The following is a 25,728-nucleotide window of genomic DNA, read 5'->3' as shown; positions in this document are numbered from 1 at the left end:
CTCCTATCAGGACTGTCACAAGTAGAAAGTACTCCCTGGCAAACATAGTGGCACCTATCCCATGTGAGTAAGCTTTTTGTTCCATAACAAGAAACAAGAAATATCAACTTAGAAAAGAGATTTATTTTGACTCATGATTTTAGGTTTAGTCTTAAACCTAAAATGGCTTGGTGCCATCACTTTAGGCTTATGGTCGCACAGTACATCATGTTGAGACTGCATTGTGGAGGTTTGCTCCTGTTATTGTAGTGACCAAAAAGAAGCAAAAAGAATAAAAGGAAGGGCATGGTCTCCAGTGACTAACATCCTTCCTCTAGATCCTACCTCCTAAAGGACCAATCACTTCTCAGTAGTGCCATAGTCTGGCAACCATGCTTTGAACACATGGATTTTGAGGGCCATTCCAGATCCAAATTATCCATTCACTATCCTTCCAGCCATACATCTATTACCCATTCATCTATTCTACCACCAATCTGTGCCTCTTATCATTCCCCCCATTTACCACCTACCCAGCCACCCATCTATCCTTCCCTTGGGTTACCAAATTAACACAATATTGTAGGCCAAGATATGGGACACACAAATAGTAATCCAGTCCTTTTTTCATGACTCCCTGCCTTCAGCTGGGCCAGGTCTTCCTGGGATCCTCCCATCACTTCATGATGACCATTGGCTTCCCTACCAGTGAGCCTGGGGTGAGATAACAAGGCAGAGAGAGGTTCCTGGAGAAGCATTCTAGCTTGGATGGCTGCAGTTGCCTTACCTGGGTCTCACTGCCTCCTCTCCTGCCTCTCAGCGAGCTGCCCACAGAGCACCCTACAGGTGTCATCTCCTATTTATTGATCTTGGGATCAAGTCAAAAGGCCTTCTTTGACCTCTCCAGCTTCTTCTCATTCCTTTCCAGATGTTCCTCCTTGTTTTCTAGTCTCCAGACACACTGGCTGTTTCCAACTTCAAATGTGATATATTCTTTGCCTCTGCAAAGAGTATTCTTTGCCCAATCCTTTGCCTCTGCAGCACTCTGCCTGAGGGGCTAGGAGCATGCTGGGGGGAGACCCTACTGGAGGAGCAGTGGATTATTTGCTAAATCACAGAACATGGGGCACACAAAGGATGGAAGAGAATGGAATCAAATTGTAGAGCCCTCAATGTCAATAGGGGTGGTCTCTATCAGTATCTCCCACTGCAAAGGGCTCACAGCCACTTCCTTCTGCTGGAGCCCAAACTAGGCTTTTCTAGAGCTCACACTGGTCTGGGACATGGAGAGGGGACTAAAGGGAAAGGAACTCCCAGGAGGCTGTGGGGCACTCTTGCAGTCTGATGGCTGTTTATGATCTAGAGAGGGGGCACTAGAATGGCCCTCCCAATCTGATGGCCTTTCCTGGCTCTAGGATGAATGTAGCAGAGGTCTGGGTTAAATTGGCTAATAGGTCCAAACCTATGAAGGGATCCCTTAGAGAGAGCAGGCTGTGCAGCTCCATCTGGTCCTGAGTGGGTTGAGGAGCCATGTGCTGTAAGCTGTCAGCATTCAGCATGAGGTCCACATTTACATGTGTGCAATGGAGAGTTGTCCTGCCTAAGTGTGAAAAGGCATCTCCTAGCAGCAGAGCTGAGTGGGACTAAGAAAGGAGGAGGTGATCCCCAAACAAAATTCTGCCCAGAAGCCAGGTGCTGGTGGTTCATGCCTGTAATCCTAGCTACTCAGGAGGCTGAGATCTGAGGATCACAGTTCAAAGCCAGCCTTGGCAGGAAAGTCCATGAAACTTTTTTTTTTTGGTCGATCATGGGGCTTGAACTGTGGGCCTGGGCGCTGTCCCTCAGCTCTTCGGCTCAAGGCGAGCACTCTACCACTTGAGCCACAGCACCACTTTTGGTTTCTGGTGGTTTATCAGAGGTAAGAGTCTCACAGGCTCTTCTAGAGATTTTTGCCTGATGTTTTCTTGATTTTGATTGTTTTCTTCAGATTGTATTCTTCCCTTTAGTATTCTTTGTATGAATTCCATTAATTTTTGTTTGTCATGGAAGGCTTTAGTTTCACCACCAAATTTAAGTGATAGCTTCACTGGGTACACCAATTTGGATTGGCAGTTGTTGATCTTCATGGCTTGGATTGGGGATTTGTGTGGAGAGGAGGACTGCAGAGATTCTGCCTTCTTTGAATTTTTTTTTTTTTTTTTTTTTGGTCAGTCGTGGAGCCTGAACTCTGGGCCTGGGCGCTGTCCCTCAGCTCTTCAGCTCAAGTCTAGTGCTCTACCACTTGAGCCATAGCACCACTTCCGGCTTTTTTCTTCTTATTTGGTGCTGAGGAATTGAACCCAGGGCCTCATGCATGCAAGGCAAGCACTCTACCACTGAGCCACCTTCCCAGCCCGCCTTCTTTGATTTTGTAGCGTTTAAAATTAATTCCTTGCTATTCATGTCTAATGTTTTTACTGTGGTGTGTCTAGAATTGTTTCTTCTTGGATCCTGTCTACTAGGAGTTCAATATGCTTCTGTTGGGTGAGTAAGATTTTTCCTTCTTAAGATGGGGGAAATTTTCTGTTATTATTTTTTTGGGTCCGGTCATGGAGCCTGAACTCTGGGCCTGGGCGCTGTCCCTCAGCTCTTCAGCTCAAGGCTAGCGCTCTACTACTTGAGCCACAGCGCCACTTCCGGCTTTTTTTTTTTTTTATGTGGTGCTGAGGAATCGAACCCAGGGCCTTGAGCATGCAAGGCAAGCGCTCTACCACTGAGCCACCTTCCCAGCCCTTCTGTTATTATTTTACTGAATAGGTTTTTCATGCCTCTACTATTAAATCCTTCCCCCCTCACGGATCCCAATTATGTTTAGATTGATTTCTTGGCTGAGCCTGTCAATTCTTGAATTTCCTTTGGTAAGTTCTGAGGGTTTTTTCCATACCTTGACTCTGTTCTAGACCCTCTGTTTTATCCTCAACTCTTGATATTATATTTTCCATTTCACTTGTTCTGTTACCTATGACTACCACTGTGGGTTGCAAAAATTGTGGAAATTAAGCCTTTTATGCTTCTGATATCAGTTCTCAAAGTATTAATTTCATCTTTTTATGAAGTGTACAGTATGTCTATTTTTGTCTGTATCTCTCTTTTGGTATTGGATTTCCTTTGTCATTTCTTCGTTTTTGTTTTTTTTTTGGGTCTGGTCGTGCAAGGCAAGCGCTCTACCACTGAGCCACCTTCCCAGCCTCTGTCATTTCTTCTTTGTACTCTTGAAGTTGCTTTTGCATTTCCTCTTTTTTCACTGGGGTTCTTCCCTGGGCTGTTGTTGACTTTTTTATTTGGTTTGTTAACTTGTTAACTTGTAATCTTTCGTTGTGAGTTGTCCATTTGGGTTCGGGATTGTCAGGATCATGGCCCGAGGTTGGCCTGTTTGCACCTGACTAGTGGCAGCCCTTCTTGGTCTGGGCTAGTTTACACACTGATTGGCTAGCCCACACTGGTTCCCAGGGCCAGCAAGTACCTGTGTACATGCCTAGCCCTGAGCTAGCTGAAAGCAGCTCAGTCTAGTCTGCAGTAGGGGCTGGGAAAGTTAGATTTGGGCCTCCAGGATAGGCAAGGGCTTTGGAGGGTTGGGCTCCCCATGGGTGCACAGGATTTTATTTGCACCTTGGCCCTGGGTTGATTCTTTCCCAAAAGTGACTAGTGGTTGGCCCACCACAGCTTGTGCGCACGTGTGTGTATGCTTGGCAGCTCCAGGGATGCAGTCCACCAGCAGCTGTTTGATTGGAATGTCTGCTGTACAGTGCTGGGAGGAGCAGCTTCAGGTCTCTAGGATATAGCCATGAGGTTTCTGAAACAGCAGGCTCTGCCAACAGCTGGTGTGTGCAAATGATTTTTGGCTCATACTCATTTCTATGCTATTTATTTGTAAGCCATTGATTGTGTACTTTTTTCCAGAAGCAGGTAAAGACCAGTGGCACTTGGTATATTTTTACAATTGGTTTCAGGAACTTTGAGGCTATCAAACCCCACAGATGCTCAAGTCCCTCCTATAAAATGGCATATTAAGCCGGGCTGTAATCCTAGCTACTCAGGAGGCTGAGATCTGAGGATCATGGTTCAAAGCCAGCCCGGGAAGGAAAGTTCGTGAAATTCTTATCTCCAATAAACCACCAGAAAACCGGAAGTGGAGCAGTGGCTCAAGTGGTAGAGAGCTAGCCTTGAGCTGAAGAGCTTAGGACAGTGCTAAGGCCCAGTGTTCAAGCTCCATGCCTGACAAAAAAAAAAGGAACAGTAGCACATGTAACCTGTTCCTGTCCTCCTGTGTACTTCAAATTGTCTCTAGACTATTTGGCTGACCTTGGCAAAAAAAAAAACAACAAAAAAACAAAAAGAAAAACAAAAAAACAAGACTCTCTTTAAAAATAATGAAAGCAAAAGGGCTCAGGACATGGCTCAGGTGGTAGAATGCCTATACATCAGTGCCTATAGGGTCCTAAGTTCAAACATTAGTACCAACAACAAAAAAAAGTTCGAGAGTTGATCTATAAAGAACAAGCCAGAAAGGGGTGGGGTGGAGTCAAGGGAAAGGGTAGATGAATGAAGAGAAAAGGGGAAAAATAAAGTCAAGAACCCAAGATATATCCTACAAGATTAAGAAGAATGAGGGAAGGGAGGAGGAGGAAAGGGACGGGAGAGGATGTTGAAAAGGGTGACACTGATCAAGATATATTGTATTTATAAACTCCTTTGTTAAAAGGCAACTCCTTTGAATCGCTACGCAAATAAAAAACAAAAAAACCCCAGGCCAAACAAGAGCACTGGTGTTTCATGTTTGTAACAACATCTACCTAATGGCCTTCTCATCAACCTCTGCCTCCTGCTCAGACCTCATAGAAACCCAGCTCCTGTCCACCTCTTTACAGTCTCCACGTTACAAGGGAAGGCTGTGCCCCTCCCTGCTATATCTCAATAAACAGTCCTTGCTTGTGGAAGATGAATCTGGCCTATTTCCTTCCTTTCTCCTCCATTTTCCAGACATAAGAAAAGAAAGACAGAAAAGGTTAATCCCCACTTTTGGAGTCAAAACTGGTTTCTACCATCCAGGTAACAGTAAAGCAACCACAGTCTCTGTTCTAGGTGTAGGCCCCTGAGTGAAGGCTACATGAGTTTTACACTCCTATTTCAAATGAGTGGTTTAGTCTTCATTTTCTTACTTAAAAAAATAAAGAAATAATGCTAAAAGTTCTTCATGGGCCTTCCTGGCCAAAGGAGACGAATAGTGAAAATGTCTAAAGTTCCACAAGGGTAGGTATTCAGGATGGGATCCTGAGTTTACTCATATAAACCACAGACACATTCCCTGGGCTTATAGTTCCTTTCTTTATTCAATGATAGGATGCCCTCTCCCCATCATATCCAGGCCCTACCAGTGCCCCTCAGCCATAGATTGGAAGCTATCTTCCCATCACAAGATGTCATAGAGGGTACAGATACTCCCATGTGCACTACAGCTCCACCAACCAGCAGGAAATCTCTGTCCCTGGGGTCCCCTCTTGATAATCCAACTTGACCTCTCTGGCATGGAGAAAGAACAGACAGACAGAGATAGATAGTCAGCAAATCCGCAGGTGGGTGGGAAGAGGTGGGATAGCTAGGGACAGGAGGTTTGGGAGTATCCAAGTCCCTCCAAAATTCCCTCTACACAGGCAAAGGAGGCCCAGTCATCACTGGGTTACCAAAGTGACCCAGTGTCTGTGGTCTCTATGGTCTAGGGCTCCGAGAATTGGTAATAGAGACAAGACTTTCCTACTGTCCCCAACCAATCCTAGTACTCTTGGGCCTGAGCTGATTGTCCTTTGTGGGGACATGGAGAGCTGGCTCAGGTATGTACCTAAGCTATTGGCCTCCCAAGTTTCTAGTTCCTGAGCCAGGAAAGAAAGAATGGGGTTCTGCAAGAGCCTAGCTGCTAGCCTCCGAGATACCACCTGTCCCTGGCTGGGCTCTGGCTTGCTTTTACTGCATCACCTGGTAGCAGAATAGTCTGTTCCCTGGACCCTCAATGTCCTTCTGCTGTCATCTTCTGTTTCTGGTGGGCTCCAAACTGGGTCCTTATAAAACTGGCCTGAGATATAGAGAGCAAATCATCAAGGAGAGACACTGTGTGAGAGACTAGAAGAGGAGAGGGCGCTGCCTGTTCCCAGGCAGAGTAGTGTTTTAGGGCAGGTGGAATACCAAGGGTCCCGCTGATGAGGCTGGAGAAGCGGTCAGTGTCACGAAGAAGGAGCAGGAGCCCCTTCTCAGGGCCATGCCAGGACAATACACCAATGGTCGCTTTGTCTGGGCCACTGAGCAGTAGGAGGCCTTTCTTGTCCATGGTCATCTTCAGGCTGTGGAGAAACCCAATCACCTGAGCAGGAAGGCAGAGAAATCTGCATGGAGCCTCAGATGGCCACATGGAATTGACTGGGGCTCCTCTCTTGTCTGGGAAGTCATAATGTGGCGGTGGGCAGGAAGTTACTTAAATCTGAGCTCAGCTTTCTTATTGGTAGAAAAGGACCAACATTAGATTAATGATATCGTTTCCTTGGCACTGACTGAAGCAGGATAAATTGAGGGAAATGAGGCCTGATGAAGGTGACTCAGAAAAACAGAAGCAGTATCTTTGCTTCAGAGAGACAACAGGGTGCATTTCTCACCCCAAGAATTAATATCTTTTGGGGAGCATATATGCCTTCCTGAGAGAAAGGCTCCTCCCAAACCTACCATCTTACCCAAAATGTAGACAACAAGATGCCTTCCTTATCTCAAGAATAAGCATCTGTTTTTTGACCGGATGCATTCTTACATAAAAGAAATGCCCCCCAAACACCGAGGAACTGAGAAAGTATAAAACCAGGAATAATTAGAGCAAAGAGAAAACATCTACCTTTGCATAACTTAAAGGCAGACCCCCTGCCTTTACAAAATTCCCTAACAGCCAAAGAGCCGTGTGTCTCTCTGTGTCTCTCCGTAACCCACACCATTAGTGTGTCTGCCTTTCTGTTTGCTCATTTGTCTGCATGCCTACTTGCTTAGTAAAGTTCTGCCAAGTTTTCTTCCTGTTAGCCCAGAAGAGGCTTCTGGGTTAACATGCTTAACATGCTCTTTTCCTAGGCAACACTAGGCCCATGTAGTAAAGGCAGCAAATGATTAGTCCTACCCCTCCCTGAGAGATCACCCCTTTGGGATAGCTATGACCATAGAAGGCAGCCAAATTCCCCAAATCCCAGAGGTTATAAAAAGTCACCTGAGACAGTAGCTGGCACTTCTCACTTCCTCTCACCTGGTGAGAAGGGGTCTTGCCAGTCTCTTTACTAGCATAAACCTTTCCTTTGTTCTTCGTACCTGGATGTCCGTGTGGTTTTCTGGCAGTCTAATTTACTCTAACACTTACCATCATGACTTATCTAGAGATTCTTATTCTGTGATAAAAGTCAAGAACCCTAAGTGAAGAGTCCCTACTTTTAGAGGGAAAGTCACAAGACTTCACCTGCATTAAGTGACAGCACTACTTAAAAATCTTCTGTTTTTAAACTTAGTTTGTCATGATTTTTTTTTCCAGTCCTGGGGCTTGAACTCAGGGCCTGGTTCTGTCCCTGAGCCTCTTTGCGCTCAAGGCTAGTGCTCTACCACTTGAACCACAGCACTACTTCTAGCCTTTTCTGTTTATGTGGTACTGAGGAATCGAACCCAGGACTTCATGCAGGCTAGGCAGGCACTCTACCACTGAGCCATATTCCCAGTCCCTAGTTTGTCATGAATTATGAGAGTATATGCTTTAGGAGCTGTAATAGTTAATGCTGATTATTAACTTGATTAGATTGGGAAGCACCCAGGACCTTATTACTAAAGCACATCTCTAGGTAAATCTGGGAGGTTATTTCTGAAAAAGATTAGGGGAAGGAAGGAAGATTAAAGGGGGAAGGCCTACCCTGAATGTGGGTGTTACCATACCTCAGGCAGCAGGCTGGATGGAATAAAAAAGGAGAAAAAAGCTGGGCATAGGGACCCAAGCCTGTAATCCCAGCGACTAGGGTGGATCAGGGTTTGAGGCTAGCTCTGGCAAAATGTTATTTGCATCTCAACAAACTAACTAGGAGTAGTGAGTCACACTAGCAATCCCATCTACTTAGGAAGCATAGATAAGAGGATTGAGATCTGAAGATAGTCCCAGAAAAATGTGACAGACCTTATCTTAAAAAAAAAAAAAAAAAAAAGCTGGGCACCTGGTAGCTCATGCCTGTAATCCTAGCTACTCAGGAGGCTGAGATCTGAAGATCATGGTTCAAAGGCAGCCCAGGCAGGAAAGTCTGTGAGACTCTTATCTCCAATAAACCACTAGAAAACCGGAAGCGGCACTATGGCTCAAGCAGTAGAGTGCTTGCCTTGAGCTGAAATGCTCAGGGACAGCGCTCAAGCCCAGAGTTCAAGCCCCATGACCGACCAAAAAAACCCTTCAGCTAAAGGATTGGTTTGGCTCTACTGGTAAAGTACTTGTGTATCAAATACGAGGCCCTGAGTTAACAGTAAAATTCTATTTTTTAAAAAGTGGGGAGGAGGGAGGGTAAAGAGAAAGCCAGAGTGCTGAGGCATTCTCTCTCCTTGCTTCCTGGCTATCATGATTGAGCTACTCTGTTCCACCATATCGACATCATGTTGACTAAAAACTCTGAAACTGATTCAAAATAAATCTTCCTTCCCTTAAGTTGTTTCTCTCAGTATTTGGTCACAGAAATGAAAAAGTCTGATGAACAGTTTCTCTGATACACCTACTCTGTACCTTCTGTTTTTGTGTCTCATGCCACTTTCTTTTGATGATTAGTATTTAACAATGTGTTTTAATGGCTAGAGGGTAAGTCTCTTTTAAGTCCCTATCTTCCTTTTTTTACTTAAAATAATCTTGAAATCCTTGTCCCTTTGTTTCTTTATGAATGTTAGGTTCCCTTAAACTTGTGGAGTAAAACCCTGTTACTGTGAGGTGATGATGATGATGATGATGATGGTGATGATTTTGTGCCAGTATTGGGGCTTGAGTTCAGGGCCTTGGTGCTGTCCCTTTGCTTTTTCACCCTATCACTTCAGCCATAGCCCTACTTCCAGAGTTGGAGTGGTGAATTAGAGATAAGACTCCCATGGGTTTTCTTGTCTGAACTAGCTTTGAATTGTGATCCTTAGCTCTCAGCCTCCTGAGTAGCTAGGAGTACAAGTGTGAGCCACTGGTGCCCAGTACCTTGAGGTTATTTCAAGTACAGTTGCTCCACATTTATATTACCCAGTGATTTAATCTAAAAGATGTACCTTAGGAATGTGTCTTAGTGCTAGAGTGTTTGCCTAGCATGTATGAAGCCCTCGATTTGATTCCACAATACCACATAAAAAGAAAAAGCAGGAAGTGGCACTGTGGCTCAAGTGGTAGAGTGTTGGCTTTGAGCAAAAGAAGTTCAGGGACAGTGACCAAGCCCCAGGACTGGCAAAAATAAAATAAAATATGTATCTTGACTTCTTTATGTGTATTTGGGCTATCATTACTACAACTGAACAGAAATTCTTGATTTCATTTTCTAGTGTGGGTTTGCAAGACACAGAAATGCAACTTATCTTTGTGTATCTATCAGATAACAAAAAACTTGGAGATCTTCTATGAAATTGGAGGGTTTTCAAATGAAACTCCCCAATTTGTTGGGTCTGCATTCATTTATCTGTGGGAATGAGACAAAATAAACCTTGCTTTCTTTTAGTTGTTTCTCTCAAGTGTTTGTCACACGGACAAAACTGTGACTAACATGGCACACTAAGGATAACATTCACATCCCCCATCCCAGAAGACAGTGATCTTGTATTTGCATGATCATCATCAGGACCTCACAGGCAGACAGTGTTCGTCTCTGGTGTGCCTGGGAGGTGCAGCACCATCTGATGGCACATTTCTCCAAGACTTCCTCTCACTGAATCCTCTAGCTCTCTGGCTCAGGGATAGAATAATTAATTATCTGTAGTTTTTGCAGTGAAGAAACAGAGGCTCCAGTGGGACTAAATGGCTTATGCAGAGTCACACAGGATTAGTACATAGTTAGCTTCAAACCACACTGTACTGTCTGCACATGGGAAAGTGGCCTGAGTTAGGTTTGAGAGGAAGTAGAACCCAGAATGACTCCTGGGCAACCTCCAGAGTTACAGGGGCTCAGGGCTAGGCTCTGAATCTCTATCCCTATGGGAGTGTAGCCCACTAGCCCACTGCAGAAGATACCTGACCATTCCATTCCTAGGTCTGTGGTTACTGTCAGCCAGTGCAACTGAAGGTCATCGGTTTGGGACCCCAACCCAGGTCTTACCCAGGCAGCACCAAGTACAATGTCTCCTTCCACTTGTATGCAGAGTTTTTTCGGTTCTGAGTCACCACCACATGTTCAGGGGTTGCATGAACCCGCAGCTGGGGGTTCTTGAAGATCACCTTGATCCATGAGAATCCAGCCTTCTCTATTTCATACTGGCCAGTAACCTCAAGTCCTGAGAAGGTAGACTGAACAAGTCAGAACCAAGTCTGATCACTGACCTGAATCTGATTCCATGACCCTAGAATTGTTTTTCATCAACTAGTCTCCTAAGGAGGGTCATTACTTTCCCCATTAACTCTTTTTTTTTGTCAGTTGTGGGGCTTGAACTCTGGGCCTGGGCACTGTCCCTGAGCTCTTTCGGCTCAAGGCTATCACTCTTCCACTTGTCATAGCTGCCACTTCCAGTTTTCTGAGTGGTTTATTGGAGATAAGACTTTCCTGCCTGGGCTGCCTTTGAACTGTGATCCTCAGATCTCAGCGTCCTGATTAGCTAGAATTATAGGCGTGAGCCACCTGCATCGGGCTTCCTCAGTAACTCTTTACATAGCAGGCCTAGCTCTTATGATCTCTTTACTCATCTCTTGTCATATATAGTTCTGAAGGGGCTCCTGAATCCTTGGCAATGGCCATCCTTGGTAAGACTTCTGAGGAGCCTTGTCTCAAGTTCATAAACCTTTGTCTAGTCCCTGAATCTGAACTAGCTGGATGGCCCAGGGTGAGATGGAAATTTCTGCTTCAGGGAGCAGACAGCAACTATATCTCAGTGATGAAGCAGGGGACCATGTAGTCCTGAGAGGAATGAGGTTGCTGTGAATGTCCCTTAGCTCTTGGTATTTCTACTTGAATGTCCCTGAGAAGTGTTCATCCTCAGGGTCTGCCTTGCTACTTCCACTGGACCAGGCTCTTCTAGGACTAGAAAGTAGAATTTGGCTGGCACGCCCACTACTCCCACTATATCCCTCCCTCCATGCCACTTGGGGCCCATGGAGAGACAGGGGATCTGTACCCTGCAGCCATGATTCCTCCATCTTAGAACAAACACCCCCACTCTTTCCTCTGCTTGTCTGTCAAGGCCCAGCCTTCTGGGATGGCTCCAGGAAGCTCCCCTGGATCCTCAGGCTCTGGTCCCTCACTCTGTGATCTGATGCTAGCATACACAGATCTTGCAGACCTGCATGTGATGCCCAGAGAGAGACCCAAGTTGCTGTGGGAGTGTCATGTTTGGACACATGGTATCTGCATATGCAGTGTGTATATCTCTGTGAGTATATGGTAAATGGATGTGAGTGATATCTGGGTCTCTCTCTAGGTCAATGACTGGGGCACCTCTCACCTTGGCCTTGGTCTGAGAGGAGGTTCAAGGGTCCTTGAGAGTGCTTGATGTCCACACAGAGCCGGTCCACTGTGGGCCCAGGCAGCGACATGGTGACAGCAGGAGCCTGAAAGGGGACTGGGACAGCAAGGACACAGTTCCTAGGGCAGGTAAAGAGTTCTAGGGGGAGCAAGACACTGGTGGCTTGTGCCTGTAATCCTAGCTACTTAGGAGGCTGAGATCTGAGGATCACGTTCAAAGCCAGCCTGGGCAGGAAAGTCCGAGAGACTCTTATCTCCAATAAACCACCAGAAGACCGGAAGTGGTACTGTGGCTCAAGTGGCAGAGTGCTGCCTTGAGCTGAGAGCTCAAGGACAGTGCCAGGCCCAGAGTTCAGCCCCATGACTGGGAAAAAAAAAAGTTCTAGGGGGAAAGGATAGGGATGGGTATTGAGAGGATTAGCAACTTACCTTGGGAAGGGTGTATTTGGGTGGTTTCTAAAAGAAGAAAGAAAGATCTGGATTCATTCGGCCCTTTCCTGAGGAATAGGGCATTGTAGGATGGAGTACTAAACAAGTGTGGCCAGAACTCTCTTTCATTGAAAGCCTCAGAGTTCTCTCTTCCCTGGATCTTCCAGTTAGGACAAGAAGTTACTCCAGGGGTTCTGGCCTGGGAGTACCTTTGATTTGAACTTCCACACCATGTAATACAGTCTGATGGGGATCTGAGGGAGCCATCTGTGCAACAGTGGGGCTGGCTGCAAAAACTTTGGAAACAAAAAGGGAGCAGTCCGTCAGGACTCAGGGTTATCAGCACATCTTTCAGGCACCCCTCCCTTTTGCTACCCAGCAAATTCTAGTATACTCTGCCCCCCAGCAGTCATATCTGAGTCTAGACTACGGGGATAAAAAACTACAAGGGAGGATGTTAGCTTTAGGAATAGGGAAAGCATTCCCTTCCTAAAAAGCGTTATCATGAGGAATGAATTTCACCCAGTGGGAACAATAGGTATAAAGCAACCTAAGGACAGTAAGAAAGCCACGAGAGCTTACATCAAAGGAGATAAAATGCAGAGGACAAGGCAAAGGGGAAGCTGGTGGACAACTGGCAAGGGCAATCACAGAAAATTCTATGCTCCAACCGTTTAGGGCAGAAAGCTAGAAGAGAGGATTCCTGGATAGGCTGGACCCACACAGAATGGGTAACTTTCCCTTTCTGGCCTATGCTTAGTGTTTTTTTCTTTTTGCCAGTCTTGGGGCTTGAACTCTGGGCCTGGGCTTTGCCCCTAAGATTCTCTTGCTCAGGGCTGGGAAGGTGGCTCAGTGGTAGAGTGCTTGCCTTGCATGCATGAGGCCCTGGGTTAGATTCCTCAGCACCACATAAGCAGAAAAAGCTGAAAGTGGCACTGTGGCTCAAGTGGTAGAGTGCTAGCCTGAGCTGAAGAGCTGAGGGGCAGTGCCCAGGCCCAGAGTTCAATCTAAGGACTGGCAAAAAAAGAGATTCTTTTGCTCAAGGCTAGTGTTCTACCACTTATGCCACAGTGCTACTTCCAGCTTTTTCTGAGTAGTTTATTGGAGATAAAAGTCTCAGAGACTTTCTTGCCCTGGTTGGCTTCGAACCATGAGCCTCAGATCTCAGCCTCCTGAGTTACTAGGATTACAGGTGTGAGCCACTGGCACCTGGCATACTTAAGTGTTTTTTCTTACCCAACTCTATGGGGCAGGTTTAGTGACCTTCCTAGAAAAACTGAAGCCCACCAGGAGTCAGAAAGTAGCTTACGGAATGGCAAATCTACTGGGTCTCTCCAGGTCTTTGTTGGGAGTCTGAGACGTTTAGAAGGAAGAAGAAGAGGTCCAGGCTGTCCATTCATTTTAGAGAGACCTCTAGCTGCATCTTTGGAAACAGAAGAGACACTGTAAACTCCTAGTTTGGAAAGGTTGACACATAATAGCTTTCTCTGAGCTGGTAACATAGATCCTCATTGGGATCAGAGACCTTGTGCCATCAGTGAGATATAGAGAAGGCAGGTGGACCACTCCCAGCCTACCACTTTGTAGTGGGAATCATTCACTGCTAGAACTCCTCCCCAGACAGCACTTTTCAAATTACCTGGTCTAGTGATTCTTCTTAGGAGAGAGGGAGCATATTCATAGCTGCTGCCTAATCAAACACATCCACGTTCAACTTCAGGCCTGTTACCAGCCATGTTAGCCAGGCAAACAATTTCCCCTCCACAACGGCAGAACCTAGTCTATAGCCAGGGTCATAATTCCATTCACCATCCCTCCCCACAACAAGCCTCCTGTGCTACCTGTTAGTCTGGACAGTCTGGCTCCTTTGGCACGAAATCTGGAAGCATTATAACCTGGAAGTCAGTGAGACTTGGGTCTGTTCCTTGGACTTACCTTTCTGGGGTCCCAGATAGATGGGAACTATGTCCCCAGGACAAGGCCTAAGGGACAGCCAGTATTTCAATGAGCAGGTGACTAAATGCACCAGCATGTTTGGTCAGACACACTGTTTCTAGGAAGTGGCAGGGTAAGGACCTTTGCCACCCTAGTGAGCTTTTTGCCACACTAGGAACCCTACCCAGGCCAGCCTTTGGGCCCATTAGGTCTTACCTCCTGAGACGACTCTCTTCTGTTTGTTCTCTGGACGGTGGGGGAAGGAGGAAAGAAGGAAGAGGGAAAAGGAGAGGGGAGAGGGAAAAAGCAGTGATTTTGATCAATTTGAAATGTTTATGCTTAAATTTGCTTCTCAACACTGAAACTACATAGGCACATGCAATTAATCTGGGGAGCCAGGAAACCTAGCCTCAGTTTCCCTGCCAATAAAACAAGTTGGGGCTGCTCCTGAGCTCATGGGAATCTGTCGGGGGAGGGGACAGGACTTGGTCTTGGCCAGAATACAGAGGAGGCTGGAGTCTTAGCCTCACCCTCACTGTTTTCCACAGGCTTCTCAGCAACAGACTCTTTTTGGCCTTCAGGCCTGGTGACCACCATAGATGTGAGAGGAGTGACAAAGTTGTACTTGAGTGACAAGTTCAGAGCTTGGGTCTGGAGGGCCTGTGATTCGGTATCTGGTGCAGAAATACTGTGGATAGAGGATATCAAAGCTCAGGAGGTATTTGGGTACCTGGACAGTCTCCCTTCCAGTGGTCCCTTCTGGGGGAGTCTCACTAGGAGGAAGTGGAGTTGACATGATCCTTCTCTCCACACCCAGGAGAATCCCATGCCAGCTATGCCTGCTTCACCAGAAAATGGTTTGGGTAACACTGATACTAGGTGTACTCTACCCCAGTGGTCTGCAGTCAGGGCCACTCACATCTGCTCTAGCTGCTGCTGGATGGTCAGGTATGCCCAAAGTCTCTCCATGAAGTTGTGGAAGATGTACTTGGGGCTCCGGAACTCCTCCTCCTGCTGGGTCACGTTGGACTCAGTTTGGAAGGTGATGTTCTGCATGTGCTGGAAAAAGAAGCCCAACCAGGGCAGAAGCAGTAAGGGCCTGAGGACCATACCACCCTGCATGTACTTCTGAACCCTGATTGGAAGTAGGGCCATTGGTGCATTGACCAACTTTCAAGGGCTGCTGTAGGGAACTCTGAAACTGAGCTGTAAAACCTGGAAAAGGTTTGAGAGGTTGGAATGCTGCCTCAGTAGTACTCAGAACGCTGAGAACTGGTCATGGAAGGATTAAAACAGACAGCTCTGGAGAGGGTTAAGAGACTGAAATGCCACCCCACTTCCTTAGTGCTGGAAGAGCTAAGACAAAGATCTGAGAGCTTGACTATAAAGGCTAAAGTGAAATTCATGTCTGGATCTTGCCTGGGGTTATAGTCTCCTTTCTCAAAACAATAAGGGAACCAGTGTTTCTCACAAACTGTTTTGGCTCTGATTGTAATATTAGTACAGATGTTTTATTTTTTGCATGTATCCATGGTAACCTTCCCTGTTTGAACTCACATAAATATACCTGCTTGTGAGAACTCAGGGCCCAAGTGCCAGTGAGCCTTGGGACCCCTGGAGCCCTGCTATCTCTCTATGTCTCTGTGTTCTAATTTCTTCAGCTCTGGCATTCCCATCGTGCTGCCTTGGATTTCAGCTAGCAACAGGCTACCACAGGCCTCATTTCTTTTGAATTGAGATGAAATATAAAAGGGGCTTAGGGGTAAGGTCTCTAAAGACAGGGAGATGGAGATAAAGGATAGCAGCAACTAACTGTCCAGGAGCAGCAAGATAGATACACAGTCAAAAGTTCAGTGTTAGCTGACCCTTTAGGGGAAAAGGAAATAAAGATAGGACCTGAATCCCAGGCTAGCATCAGGAAGGACTTGCAAATTCAGTGAGGAGCAGAAAGAAACACAGCATATAGCACCCTCGCCTCTACAGATGGGGAAAAAAAACAGGAAGGAAAGGGCCTTCCATGGAAGTCAATGGAAGAGTTGAGAACAAAATGTGTGGCTCCAAATTTGGGGCTTCATCTATTCTAACAAACTGTCCCTAAACAAATTGGTCTCCATGTTGAGGCTCTGCATGGGGGAACAATGACAGAAAAGCATGCACCTAGGCTTTAGATGGACTAGCTACTTTCTTCTGTGAGAAGTGCAGGGAGTTATCGCCCCAAGCTGGCTCAGCTAGCAGCTTGGAAAATAGGGGATGAGGGCAAAAGAGCCCAGGTCTCCTTCACAGAGGTCTCTCCAGAAGCCAAGAGGCTCTTTACAATGCGACTCACTTCCTGCCTGCCCTGATGGCACTGGTCTCTCTGTTTCTCATCCAGAGCTTTGGCATATATAGATCACCTGCACAAAATTTCCCCTATCTACATGTTCAGGTATATATTTGGTGTTTTCCTTCCCTTAAATGAGCACTGAATAGACAAACATTGTTTTACTTGGACTTATCTCATACAATAATATTTTCAAAAACATAAGGTCTGGGCTTAGAAGGTGGCTTAGTGGTAGAGTACTTGCCTAGCATGCATGAAGCCCTGGGTTCGATTCCTCAGTACCACATAAACAGAACAAGCTGGAAGTGGTGCTGTGGCTCAAGTGGTACAGCGCTATCCTTGAGCAAAAAAGCAGCTCAGAGACAGTGCCCAAGGCCCTGAGTTCAAGTCCTAGGACTGGGGAAAAAAACAAACAAAAGCTAAGGTCTGAGATAGTACTACTGAAGTAACTACTAAAACAAAGACATATCTGTCCATGAACAACCTTAAATTACCTTGGGTTCCATGCTTTGGCACCTTTAGCCTACAGGCTATTATCAGCTATTGACATGTATGGAGGGTTTATGCTTGGCTAGACACTGATTCCACAGTAACTTTATGAAGTGGGCCATGAGTTATTCTCATTTTTACACAGAAGAAAACTGTGGCATAAGGAAGTTAAGGTAACTTTGTTATTTATCACCTCTGGGAGGTGGCAGAGATAACTTTGATGCCAAGGAAGCTGGTCTTACAGTCTACATGAATAGTCACCATACTTGGCTATGTATCCTGAGTCTAGGCTTAAGCCCCCCTTGACCACTGCCATTCTCTATAGACATGCTGCCCTTCTGCTACTCAAGTCTGGAATGCCTCTCTTTCCCATCTGGGTTTTGCCTGCTTCTTACTTATCCATCACTCTTAGCAAGCCTCCATTTCTAAGAAGACCATTCTGATCCTCAGCCAGCCTAGAAATCATGGAGGCCCTGGGTTTGTCAAGACCATCCCAGCTGAAACTCCATGTTTCTGCATAAGCTGTCTCTCTCAGAAATTCAAGGATAGGTTAGTCTCTTTCATAGAAACATTCCAGTACCTAAAGAAGGACCTGATTCAGAGCAGGTGTTGTTTTTCTGTGATATCACAGGGATGTACTGAGAGGAGGTAGCACAGGCTGAGCCTCTTGGGACGCAGAAGCAGAGGTAGTTGAGCAAGACTGGTCTCCTGATGCAGATGCAATGGAGCCCAGTGCATGTTGCTTCTCCTGCCTGGAGCTCAGTCTGGTCATCTGTGAACTGGGAATAGCCCTATCTGGCCTATAGCAATGCCAGCAGCTGGTATAAAGACTGGTGGGGATGACAATTAGGAAGGAGCCCCTGCTATGATCTCAATGGCTAGGCAATGGAAGGGCAGACTGACTGCCCAATGTCTACCTGTGCCAGGCACACACAGGTGCTCCCAGAAGCAACAATGATTCATTGAGGCAGAGTCTGGTGTCATCCATAGGTAGCTGAAGGGAAACCTAAAACCCAGGGCACTTTGAGTCTCACTCTAGATCAAACAGCTGGTGCTTGGCAGGGTTGAGACTTGAACCTAGGCCCTCTAGCTGAAAAGGCGAAGGGAGTTACCAATCTATTCTCCACTTTAGTATGATTTAATCACACTCACCATCTGCCCACTGACTTTGGCTGAGAGAACATCAAGATCCTTGTCCTGGAGTTTCCCAGCCACCACCATCTCTGAGCCTTTGAAGAAGAGCCGGAAATTGTCCTTTGTGATGGCTTCCACAGAATTGCTTGAGTACTCGAAGGCCACGGCTGACAGCAGTGGGCTGGACACTTCCTGGTAGAAGTCCTACGAGATGGCAGGGACATGGGTCACAAAGATTAGTCTGGAACTGGCTAGCTCCACACTCCACTTGGGGTGTACAGACACCTGGAGTTGTAGGGCAGAGTCTGAATCCTCGTATATGCGTCGTGCCAGACCATTGTTTTCCAGTGCCATCTTCTCCAGGAAGGTGTAGCTGACATCAAATCCAAAGCCCAGGCAGAAGAGGCTGTACTGGCCTCCTATGGCTTCTTGTACGTTCTTCTGTATCCTTGTGGGATCTGTCACACCTGAACTCACAAGTTTGAATGAGAAAAAAAAAATTGTTCAATGGGTAATTCTGTAACCCCAAAGCCTGAAGAGGTCTAAGTAACCCCCCCCCCCTCCTAGCTCCAGGCCCCACAGCAAGCCCAGACATAGCCCCAGCTGTGTCCCTCAGCAGGGTGACCTGCAGTAATTGCATTCTCCTCACCCACAGTGGGGTCACCATCAGTGAGCAGAATGATGATGGAGATGCTCCTTGCAGGCAGCAGCTCAGCCTTGTTGCTGCTCTCCAGAAGCTTCACGGCCATCAGCATGGCATCATTGATGTTGGTCCCTGAAGGGCACACACTTGAAGTAGCTCCCAGCTGAATATCCCAAAAGCTCCCTAGGCTTTGGGGCTACATAGGCACCCACCTCCCAGGGCATGGATGCTGGCTACATGGCTTGTGGCCTCCTTCACATTCTCAGCTGAGGCTGGTACCAGTGATGACTTCCACTGGGTTGCTTCCCCATTGAAGACAATGAGGTTGAACTGATCTTTGGGGCTGAGGTCATTCAGGATCTGGATTAGGGCTTCCCGGGTCTGGTTAGAGGGAGAAGAGAAAAGGGCTCAGAGGTGCTTCCTGAGGGTTCGTGACACTTGAGCTGGCATCCTGGACAGATGTCTAGAGTGGTGACATGGTATATATTTTGTGAACAATGTCAGAAGCCCAACCCCACCTCCGAGGTGATGGACCAGGCAGACAACAGATGGTGGCATAAGGGAACTAGAGTTTTCAAGGGCAACTTCCAGCCCTTGGGACCCACCTGCTGGATTTTCCTGCCACTCATGGAGCCGCTCTTATCAATGACAAAGATCACATTCTTGGGCATCGTGGGCAAGTCCTCAGGAGCGAAGTAGTGCACAAAGTATCCATTCTCAATCTGTGACCAGAGAGAGATCACACTGAGGTGATAAGAGATGCAGACTTGCTCTACCCTGGAAACCGTACCTTCATTTCAAATCTTATGAGCTCCTGTGTTCTATGCCCTCTTTTCCATCCCATTGCTAACAATCCCATTTCTCCTCTCCTTTGCCATCTTCATGGCTCAGCCTTTCTCTATGAGAAACCTTTTTTTTTTCTCACATGTGAGCAATAGAACTCTCCCCAGCTTTGCCTCCTATTTAATTCAGCACTGGACTCAGCTATACTAAAAGGTTCAGGCATAATAAGCCTAACAGCTATCAAACAGAGGAAAGACTTAAAAAAACATGGGGCAAAAGGAAGCATAATGATGTCGGAAACTTGTGTGATAGAAGCTCTTATAGTTGAGTACAAAAATGAGCGATGAGCCTCCTGGCATCAAAGGCAGACAGGGAACCCTCACAGCAGCTCTTCACAGAGAAAATCTTTTTGTGCTTTGAAAGACAATGTTTCAAGGATGACTCTGTGCTCACCCCAGGTGCACACTAAGGATGGCCTATCAGATTTTTCTTCTAAACATTCATGCTCAGGAAATTTGTCATGGCAGACAGATTTCTAGGTTGCTTGTTCTTGTCTAAAGTATACCCACCTGAATGGAACCCCCAGAAAGAGTCCGGTTCACATCATAGCGGATGATCAAGCTGCCATCTAAGACTGTGTCCTCTTGATCTGGAAACTTTTGTTGCTGGGACAGTGTTGGCTTAAACCGGATGTGAGCCTAGAGGAATAATCTGGGCTGAAGTGGGGAGCAGGTCATGCCAATACTATCTGCCACCTCTGTAGGTACACTAGGAATCAGGATTCCAGCTACGGCTGTAGGTCAGTGTTCCAGGGGTTTTTTAAGCTGTGCTGTTTTCGTGTGTGTGTGTGTGTGTGTGTGTGTGTATGTATAGTAGGTCAGTGTTCCAGGGGTTTTTTAAGCTGTGCTGTTTTCGTGTGTGTGTGTGTGTGTGTGTGTGTGTGTGTGTGTGTGTGTAGCTGGAAGAGGCCGTGTGTGTGTGTGTGTGTGTGTGTGTGTGTGTGTGTGTGTGTGTGTGTGTGTGTGTGTGTGTGTGTGTGTGTGTGTGTGTGTGTGTGTGTGTGTGTGTGTGTGTGTGTGTGTGTGTGTGTGTGTGTGTGTGTGTGTGTGTGTGTGTGTGTAGCTGGAAGAGGCCAGGCTCAGAACACTGAAATCTAACTATCTCCTCATCTTTGCCTGACTGGAGGACTTGGTCATTAGTCTGCTTCTCAAGTCCATCAATCACAGATCTCAGATTTTGCACAAGTGCCCACTGTTGGTGTCTAGGCCTTGCTCTAAGTGCCCAGTAGTGGCATAGATGGAGATCTCAGAAGCTCCTCCAGCTAAGAGTCCCAATTGTCATGGATTGTGCACCAGTCCCAAAATGCTCTTGCCCTCCACCCTCCATTACCTTGGTCTTATTCTGTGAGGTCATGAGGGCATCTTCCAGCTCATTGGTCATGAAAGTGCTCTCTGTCTCCAGGAAGCTGATTCCCTGAGGCTCAAAGATGTGAATGTCCATCTGGAGGCAAGATAGTGGTCACCAGGGTAGCCAAGAGCCTGAGCTGAGCTCATGGGAGGCCAAGCAGCAAGGAGGACCAGGTACCTGCAGGTGCTTGACCAGCTGCTGGGGCTGCACTTTTAGCAGTAGCTCATATGCTCCCAGATGCCGCCTAAGTAGCTCTTCATACACCAGCTCAAACGTGACCTTGGCAGAAGGAGCCACGTTGACTGATACCTGGAACTGCTCCGTCTTTCTCCCAGTGGCCCTGAGGGTGGGGTGGGGGGTAAGGACATCAGGCCTGCCCCTCCAGGTCAGGTAGGCTATGTTTGCTGGAGGAGAGCAAGGGAAATAAACAAGAGGTCTCTCTGTCTATAGCCCCCTCCCAATCAACTCACTTGATAAGGCCTGCACTCTCTCCCCGCCTCACTGCAGTGCTGTACTCTTCCTGGGCTTTGGCCTTCTCCTTGATGTTTCCTGGGTAGGTCACGCCATCAATGATCCTGAAGAAATGGAGTGAGAGCTGTTGAGAGCCTGATTATCTAGGACTCGATGTGTTAAAATTTTTTTTTTTTTTACTTGGAGATACTGGGTTTTAAACTTAGGGCTTCATATTTGTTAGAGCTCTACCACTGTTCTTAGTTATTTTTCAGACGGGGGTCTTGTGTTTTGGCCTGGGCTAGCCTTGAGCCATAATCCTTCTACCTATACCTCCTGCATAGCTGGTATTACAGGCATGAACCATCATGCTGAAGCTGTTGATTGAGATAGGGTCTAACTAACTTGCAAGAGTTAGTCTCAAACCACAAGCCTCCCAAAGGCATGTGGCCTTTTGGTATGCTTTTCAATACAGTGACATCTATCTTTCCCAGAGCCTATGGCCATTTATTATTTATGTACTGTGTAGGAATACCGTGTAGGAGGTCCTGGATAGGGGGTTAGGTGGGGCGTCTACCTCCAGGAGGCAGGTATAGTTAGTCCACATGGGTTTAATTAAAGGGACATCCGGAAGGTAGCAGAGGAGACAAGGCTGGCTGTCTTTAGTTAGCCCTCTCTTCACCCTTGCAACCTGGCTCCATATTCCAATGTGCCTCTTCCCTCATGGGCTGTTCCCAGAGGCAGTGGGCAATCACCATCAGGAGCTTTCTGAACCACATCTTGTCCAGCCCTGTATCCAGCCTTAAAGTTGAGAATCTGGGCAGAAAACAGACCCAGGACTAAAGGGTGCCATCTGATCCTATTCCCTGAAGCTCTCTCCTTTCCCTCCTGCTCAGGGAAGGTACTCTGCATGGAGCTTGGAATCTCTGGAAATAGAAATGGAACAACTAGACAAGACTCCAAGGTGTGGAACTGCTCCTAGCAGGCGTAATTTGGGTTGAGAAAGAAGAGTCCAGGCCATTACACTGGAAGGAAAATACTCCAAGAGGGGTGAATAGGGACATGTCAGGTAAATGGATGCCTGCTCTGTCTGGCTGTGGTGTAAAAGGGTAGCAGCATATGGGGTAAGGAGCAGGACTAGCTCCTCCTCCACCTCCCTGGTCTAATGTAACTCTGGGCCAGGAAGCAGCTATGACGCCAACAGTCTGATGCCTCCTCCCAGATACAGTTCTCTCTTCGGATGTCTTTCTGGGCTACTGACCAGGTCAAGGAGCAGAGAACCTTGCCCTTGTGTCCCTATCTCATAGAGAAGCAAAGTGTGGGGGCAGAGGATGGTGCCAGACCTGGGCTATCAGCAGAGGCATGGCCTTGGCTCCTAGTGGAGGCTGGAAGGTTCCAGCCCAGGCTTAAGACTAGGAAAACAGAAGCTACTGTCTGGTATGGGGGGGATGATGAAGAGAAAAGGTGTCAACTACACGGACTCCAACCCCCAATGCAGTTCTTCAGAGACACCCTCTCTGTCAAGCGGCAGAGGCCAGGGACAGGTTGCTGAATTCAGCAAACATTGCAAAACTCTGTGTGTGTGCAGGGGCGGGGGAGGGGGGAGGAGGAAAGAAGAGATGAGGGCACATCAGAGGACTGAGGACTGGCACCAGTTCCCAGAAGCATCCTAGGCATCTCCTGAAGTGACAGAGCAGATGTGTCTCCTGCCAAGGCAGCTCTCCACTATGGGAGTAAAGGGGTTCATAAGTCCTGTTTTTCAATCTGAGATGATTTGCCTTTGGTGACTACTTCCTGCCTGGCTCTGGCATTAGTAAACCCCAACTTTGTGATCCTTGAAGACACACAAGTGCCATGGACCTCTGCCTGCCATCTGGTAGCACTTTTTCTTTTGTCAGTTGTGGGGCCTGAACTCTGGGCCTGGGAACTGTCCCTGAGCTCTTCAGCTCAAGGCTGGCGCTCTATCACTTGAGCCACAGCACCACTTCTGGCTTTTTCTGCTTATGTGGTGCTGAGGAATTGAACCCAGGGCCTCATGCATGCAAGGCAAGCACTCTACCACTGAGCCACCTTCCCAACCCTGGTAGCACTTTTTGACAGCCTGGATGGCAGGAAGGATGAAGACATCTTTGAGCTCCTTAGTAACATTCCTGTCTCTGTAAGGCCAACAGGTAGAACACAGCTTCCTGTGTGTCTACCTTCTGGAAGAATCTTAAGGGGCCCAGGGGACATGGAGTTGCAGGACTGGTGTGGGATGAGGAGGGGTTAGGAAGGTACTTACATGGAGAAATTGGTGATAAAGGCTTTCTTGGGCAGTTCCATCTGGAAGGTGGCCTCCCGCACGGTATCGGCTCTGTTGACCACTCGGCTGGTGATAACCGTATGTGCAAACCGGGATGAAACCTTGGAGTCCACAGTAAGGCTGTAGATGTCAATGTCATTCTGGACCAGCAAAGGGGAAGAGGGTTAGATAGTTTCAGTGCCACCAGAGCTCTTCAAGAGTGGGCCATGACTCACACCTCAGACCAGTCTCCCAGACCTGATCTAGTCTCTGACTAGGCCTCAGGCTGGACCCAGAGAAGCATTTCCCATATGAACATTCATTTGAATTTAGAGGCAGCTTTGTGGTTCATTTCCCCATCCTATAGCAAACAAGGAAGGGGCCATATCCATCTTATTCTATGGGGGCCTCCAGTGCCCCCTGGAGAACAGCTAGTATATAGGTATAGGGGGATCCGAAGTCCTCTTTTCAGATCCCTTGGTGGGATCAGGAGTTTTGTGTCTAGGCTCCAGCATCAGTGAAAGGGCAGTAAACTAGTTCTTTGATTTTCTGGTGACTTTGATCTTCATGAAAATGGGAGAAAATCCTCCTACTAGTCTTCTCTGAGGAGGGGCCCACAGGAGGTGGGAGAAATTTGGCAGTAGAGCAGGATCTAAAAGTTGAGAATCTTTGCCCATTTTTCCTATCTCTCCAAAAGTTACTTGTCCACACAGATGTTCTTTGACCCAGAGGTGTACAATCTGCTAGGAAAGATCACAGATAACATGTGCGTATACTGTTTGTTGCTTACAGTGTGCCAGGCTTGTGTCTACACTAAGTTTGTTCATATGCTAACGGCTGCCAGCATATAGAGTTCAGCACAGAGCAGCCCAGTGGTTTTTAAGTTTAGCTTTGTGCCATATACTGCACAAAGCACTAAGCTTTTATCTAGTACTTTGTGCTTGTATTTCACATATCTGCATTATTACTCCTTTTTCATTCAGGGCTGGCACTCTACCACTTGAGCCACAGCTCCACTTCTGATTCTTTGGTGGTTGGCTGGTGATAAGTCTTGTGGACTTTTCTGCCCTGACTGGTTTAAACCCAGATCCTCAGATCTCAGCCTCCTGAGTAACTAGATTTACAAAGGGTGAGCTGCTAGCACCTGGTGATTACCATCTTTTACAGATGAGGAAATAGAATTGTAGAAAGAAAAGACAACTTCCTGGAAGTCACTCAGTCAGGGAGTGGAAGAGCTAGATTCATAAAGCCATATTCTTATCTATTCCATTCCATTTCTAGCGTCAAAGGGCAAGTGGCTAAGTGCATGACCCATTCTAGTAAGTGGGGGAATACTTACCTGTAAGGACCTCAGGGTGGTGTCTGGTGGATAGTCAATACCATTTCTTTATACATACTGAGTTTCACACACTCTTAAACACTTTCATACCTAGAGGTTCCCTCCAGTTTCCCAGACACCTGCTCTGTTTTGCTAGTTCACATCACACACACACAAGGGCTCACACAGGCATCCAGAGGTACCTGATACCTTTTGTGCAGTAGCAGTATGGAGGACAGACAGCAGTAAAGGAAAGACCAGCACAATGCTGCAGCTGTGGACAGCAGCTGGGTTCTTCATTTTGGTTCTGGTGCCTGCCAGGCTGCTTCTGAACCTGAGAACAAGTAGAGAATGAATTAGTAACTTGCTTGCTGTCCCGCCCCTATGGGGGCAGGTTCTGGGAAATTGAGATCTCTAAGCCAAAAACTCCAGGTGCCTCAGACAAATGACCAATGTTCAGTGAACTATGGCTGGGGGCCAGGAACATATCTCAAAGAAAGGCAGGTTCTAGCTAGAGTTGGGTATTGGCATCCCTTCTGAAAGGTCATTTCTGGGTATTATCCCTCATACCCCAAAAACCTCCACCAGTGAAGATGTTCTTGAAGCCTAGCTTGGGGAAAAAGAAGGCTGGCCAGGAAGACAAGGGCTAGAAGGCACTCCAGGGAGACTTCTGGGGAAAGGGGGATCTTGGCAGCCTAGGTAAATGTGGGCAGCAGAGGGACAGTGGGGTGAAGGCATCAAGTACCCTTTGGAAGTATCTAAGGGAAGCCAGGAAGAACAGATATGCTTTATTTCTGAGTGAGAGTTGTTGGGCCTAAGAGCCCCTCTTTGCTCTCCTAGGTCTTAGGC

General features: G+C 47.0%; 1 protein-coding gene across 2 annotated transcripts; it reads right to left on the bottom strand.

The window, feature by feature from the left end:
* Positions 1-5,324: 5,324 nt before the first annotated feature.
* Itih4 (inter-alpha-trypsin inhibitor heavy chain 4) lies at positions 5,325-25,219 on the bottom strand. 2 transcript variants are annotated; one of them, XM_042679962.1, is made up of 23 exons: positions 25,090-25,219; positions 23,562-23,722; positions 21,301-21,405; positions 21,008-21,170; positions 20,813-20,923; positions 19,993-20,121; positions 19,246-19,362; positions 18,853-19,021; positions 18,647-18,772; positions 18,283-18,464; positions 18,016-18,201; positions 14,974-15,113; positions 14,585-14,742; positions 14,271-14,300; positions 13,961-14,014; positions 13,429-13,542; positions 12,329-12,415; positions 12,120-12,146; positions 11,671-11,787; positions 10,335-10,509; positions 6,196-6,350; positions 5,989-6,085; positions 5,325-5,538 (listed from the first exon to the last, which is right to left on the bottom strand). In XM_042679962.1, the coding sequence occupies exons 1-23, from the start codon at positions 25,177-25,179 to the stop codon at positions 5,469-5,471; spliced, it is 2,763 nt and encodes a 920-aa protein (XP_042535896.1). In that variant the 5' UTR covers positions 25,180-25,219; the 3' UTR covers positions 5,325-5,468. The 2 variants fall into 2 exon arrangements, with proteins under 2 accessions (XP_042535896.1, XP_042535897.1); XM_042679963.1 differs by lacking the exon at positions 13,961-14,014.
* Between the last annotated feature and the right edge of the window lie 509 nt (positions 25,220-25,728).

The sequence above is a fragment of the Dipodomys spectabilis genome, unplaced genomic scaffold (genome assembly GCF_019054845.1).
Source record: "Dipodomys spectabilis isolate Male_0828 unplaced genomic scaffold, ASM1905484v1 ptg000054l, whole genome shotgun sequence".
Classification (NCBI taxonomy): Eukaryota; Metazoa; Chordata; class Mammalia; order Rodentia; family Heteromyidae; genus Dipodomys; species Dipodomys spectabilis.
The sequence above is the reverse complement of the archived record's forward strand: the minus strand, read 5'-3'. Positions and strand labels throughout refer to the sequence as shown.

Excerpts from the sequence above, each read along its gene's own strand:
- Itih4 (XM_042679962.1), bottom strand. The coding sequence starts at position 25,179 with ATGAAGAACCCAGCTGCTGTCCACAGCTGCAGCATTGTGCTGGTCTTT. Across the intron at positions 18,202-18,282 it reads ACTCTGCCCTACAACTCCAG|GACTTCTACCAGGAAGTGTC; the intron begins GTGTCTGTACAC and ends GCCATCTCGTAG. Across the intron at positions 14,743-14,973 it reads CAGCAGCAGCTAGAGCAGAT|TATTTCTGCACCAGATACCG; the intron begins GTGAGTGGCCCT and ends CTCTATCCACAG.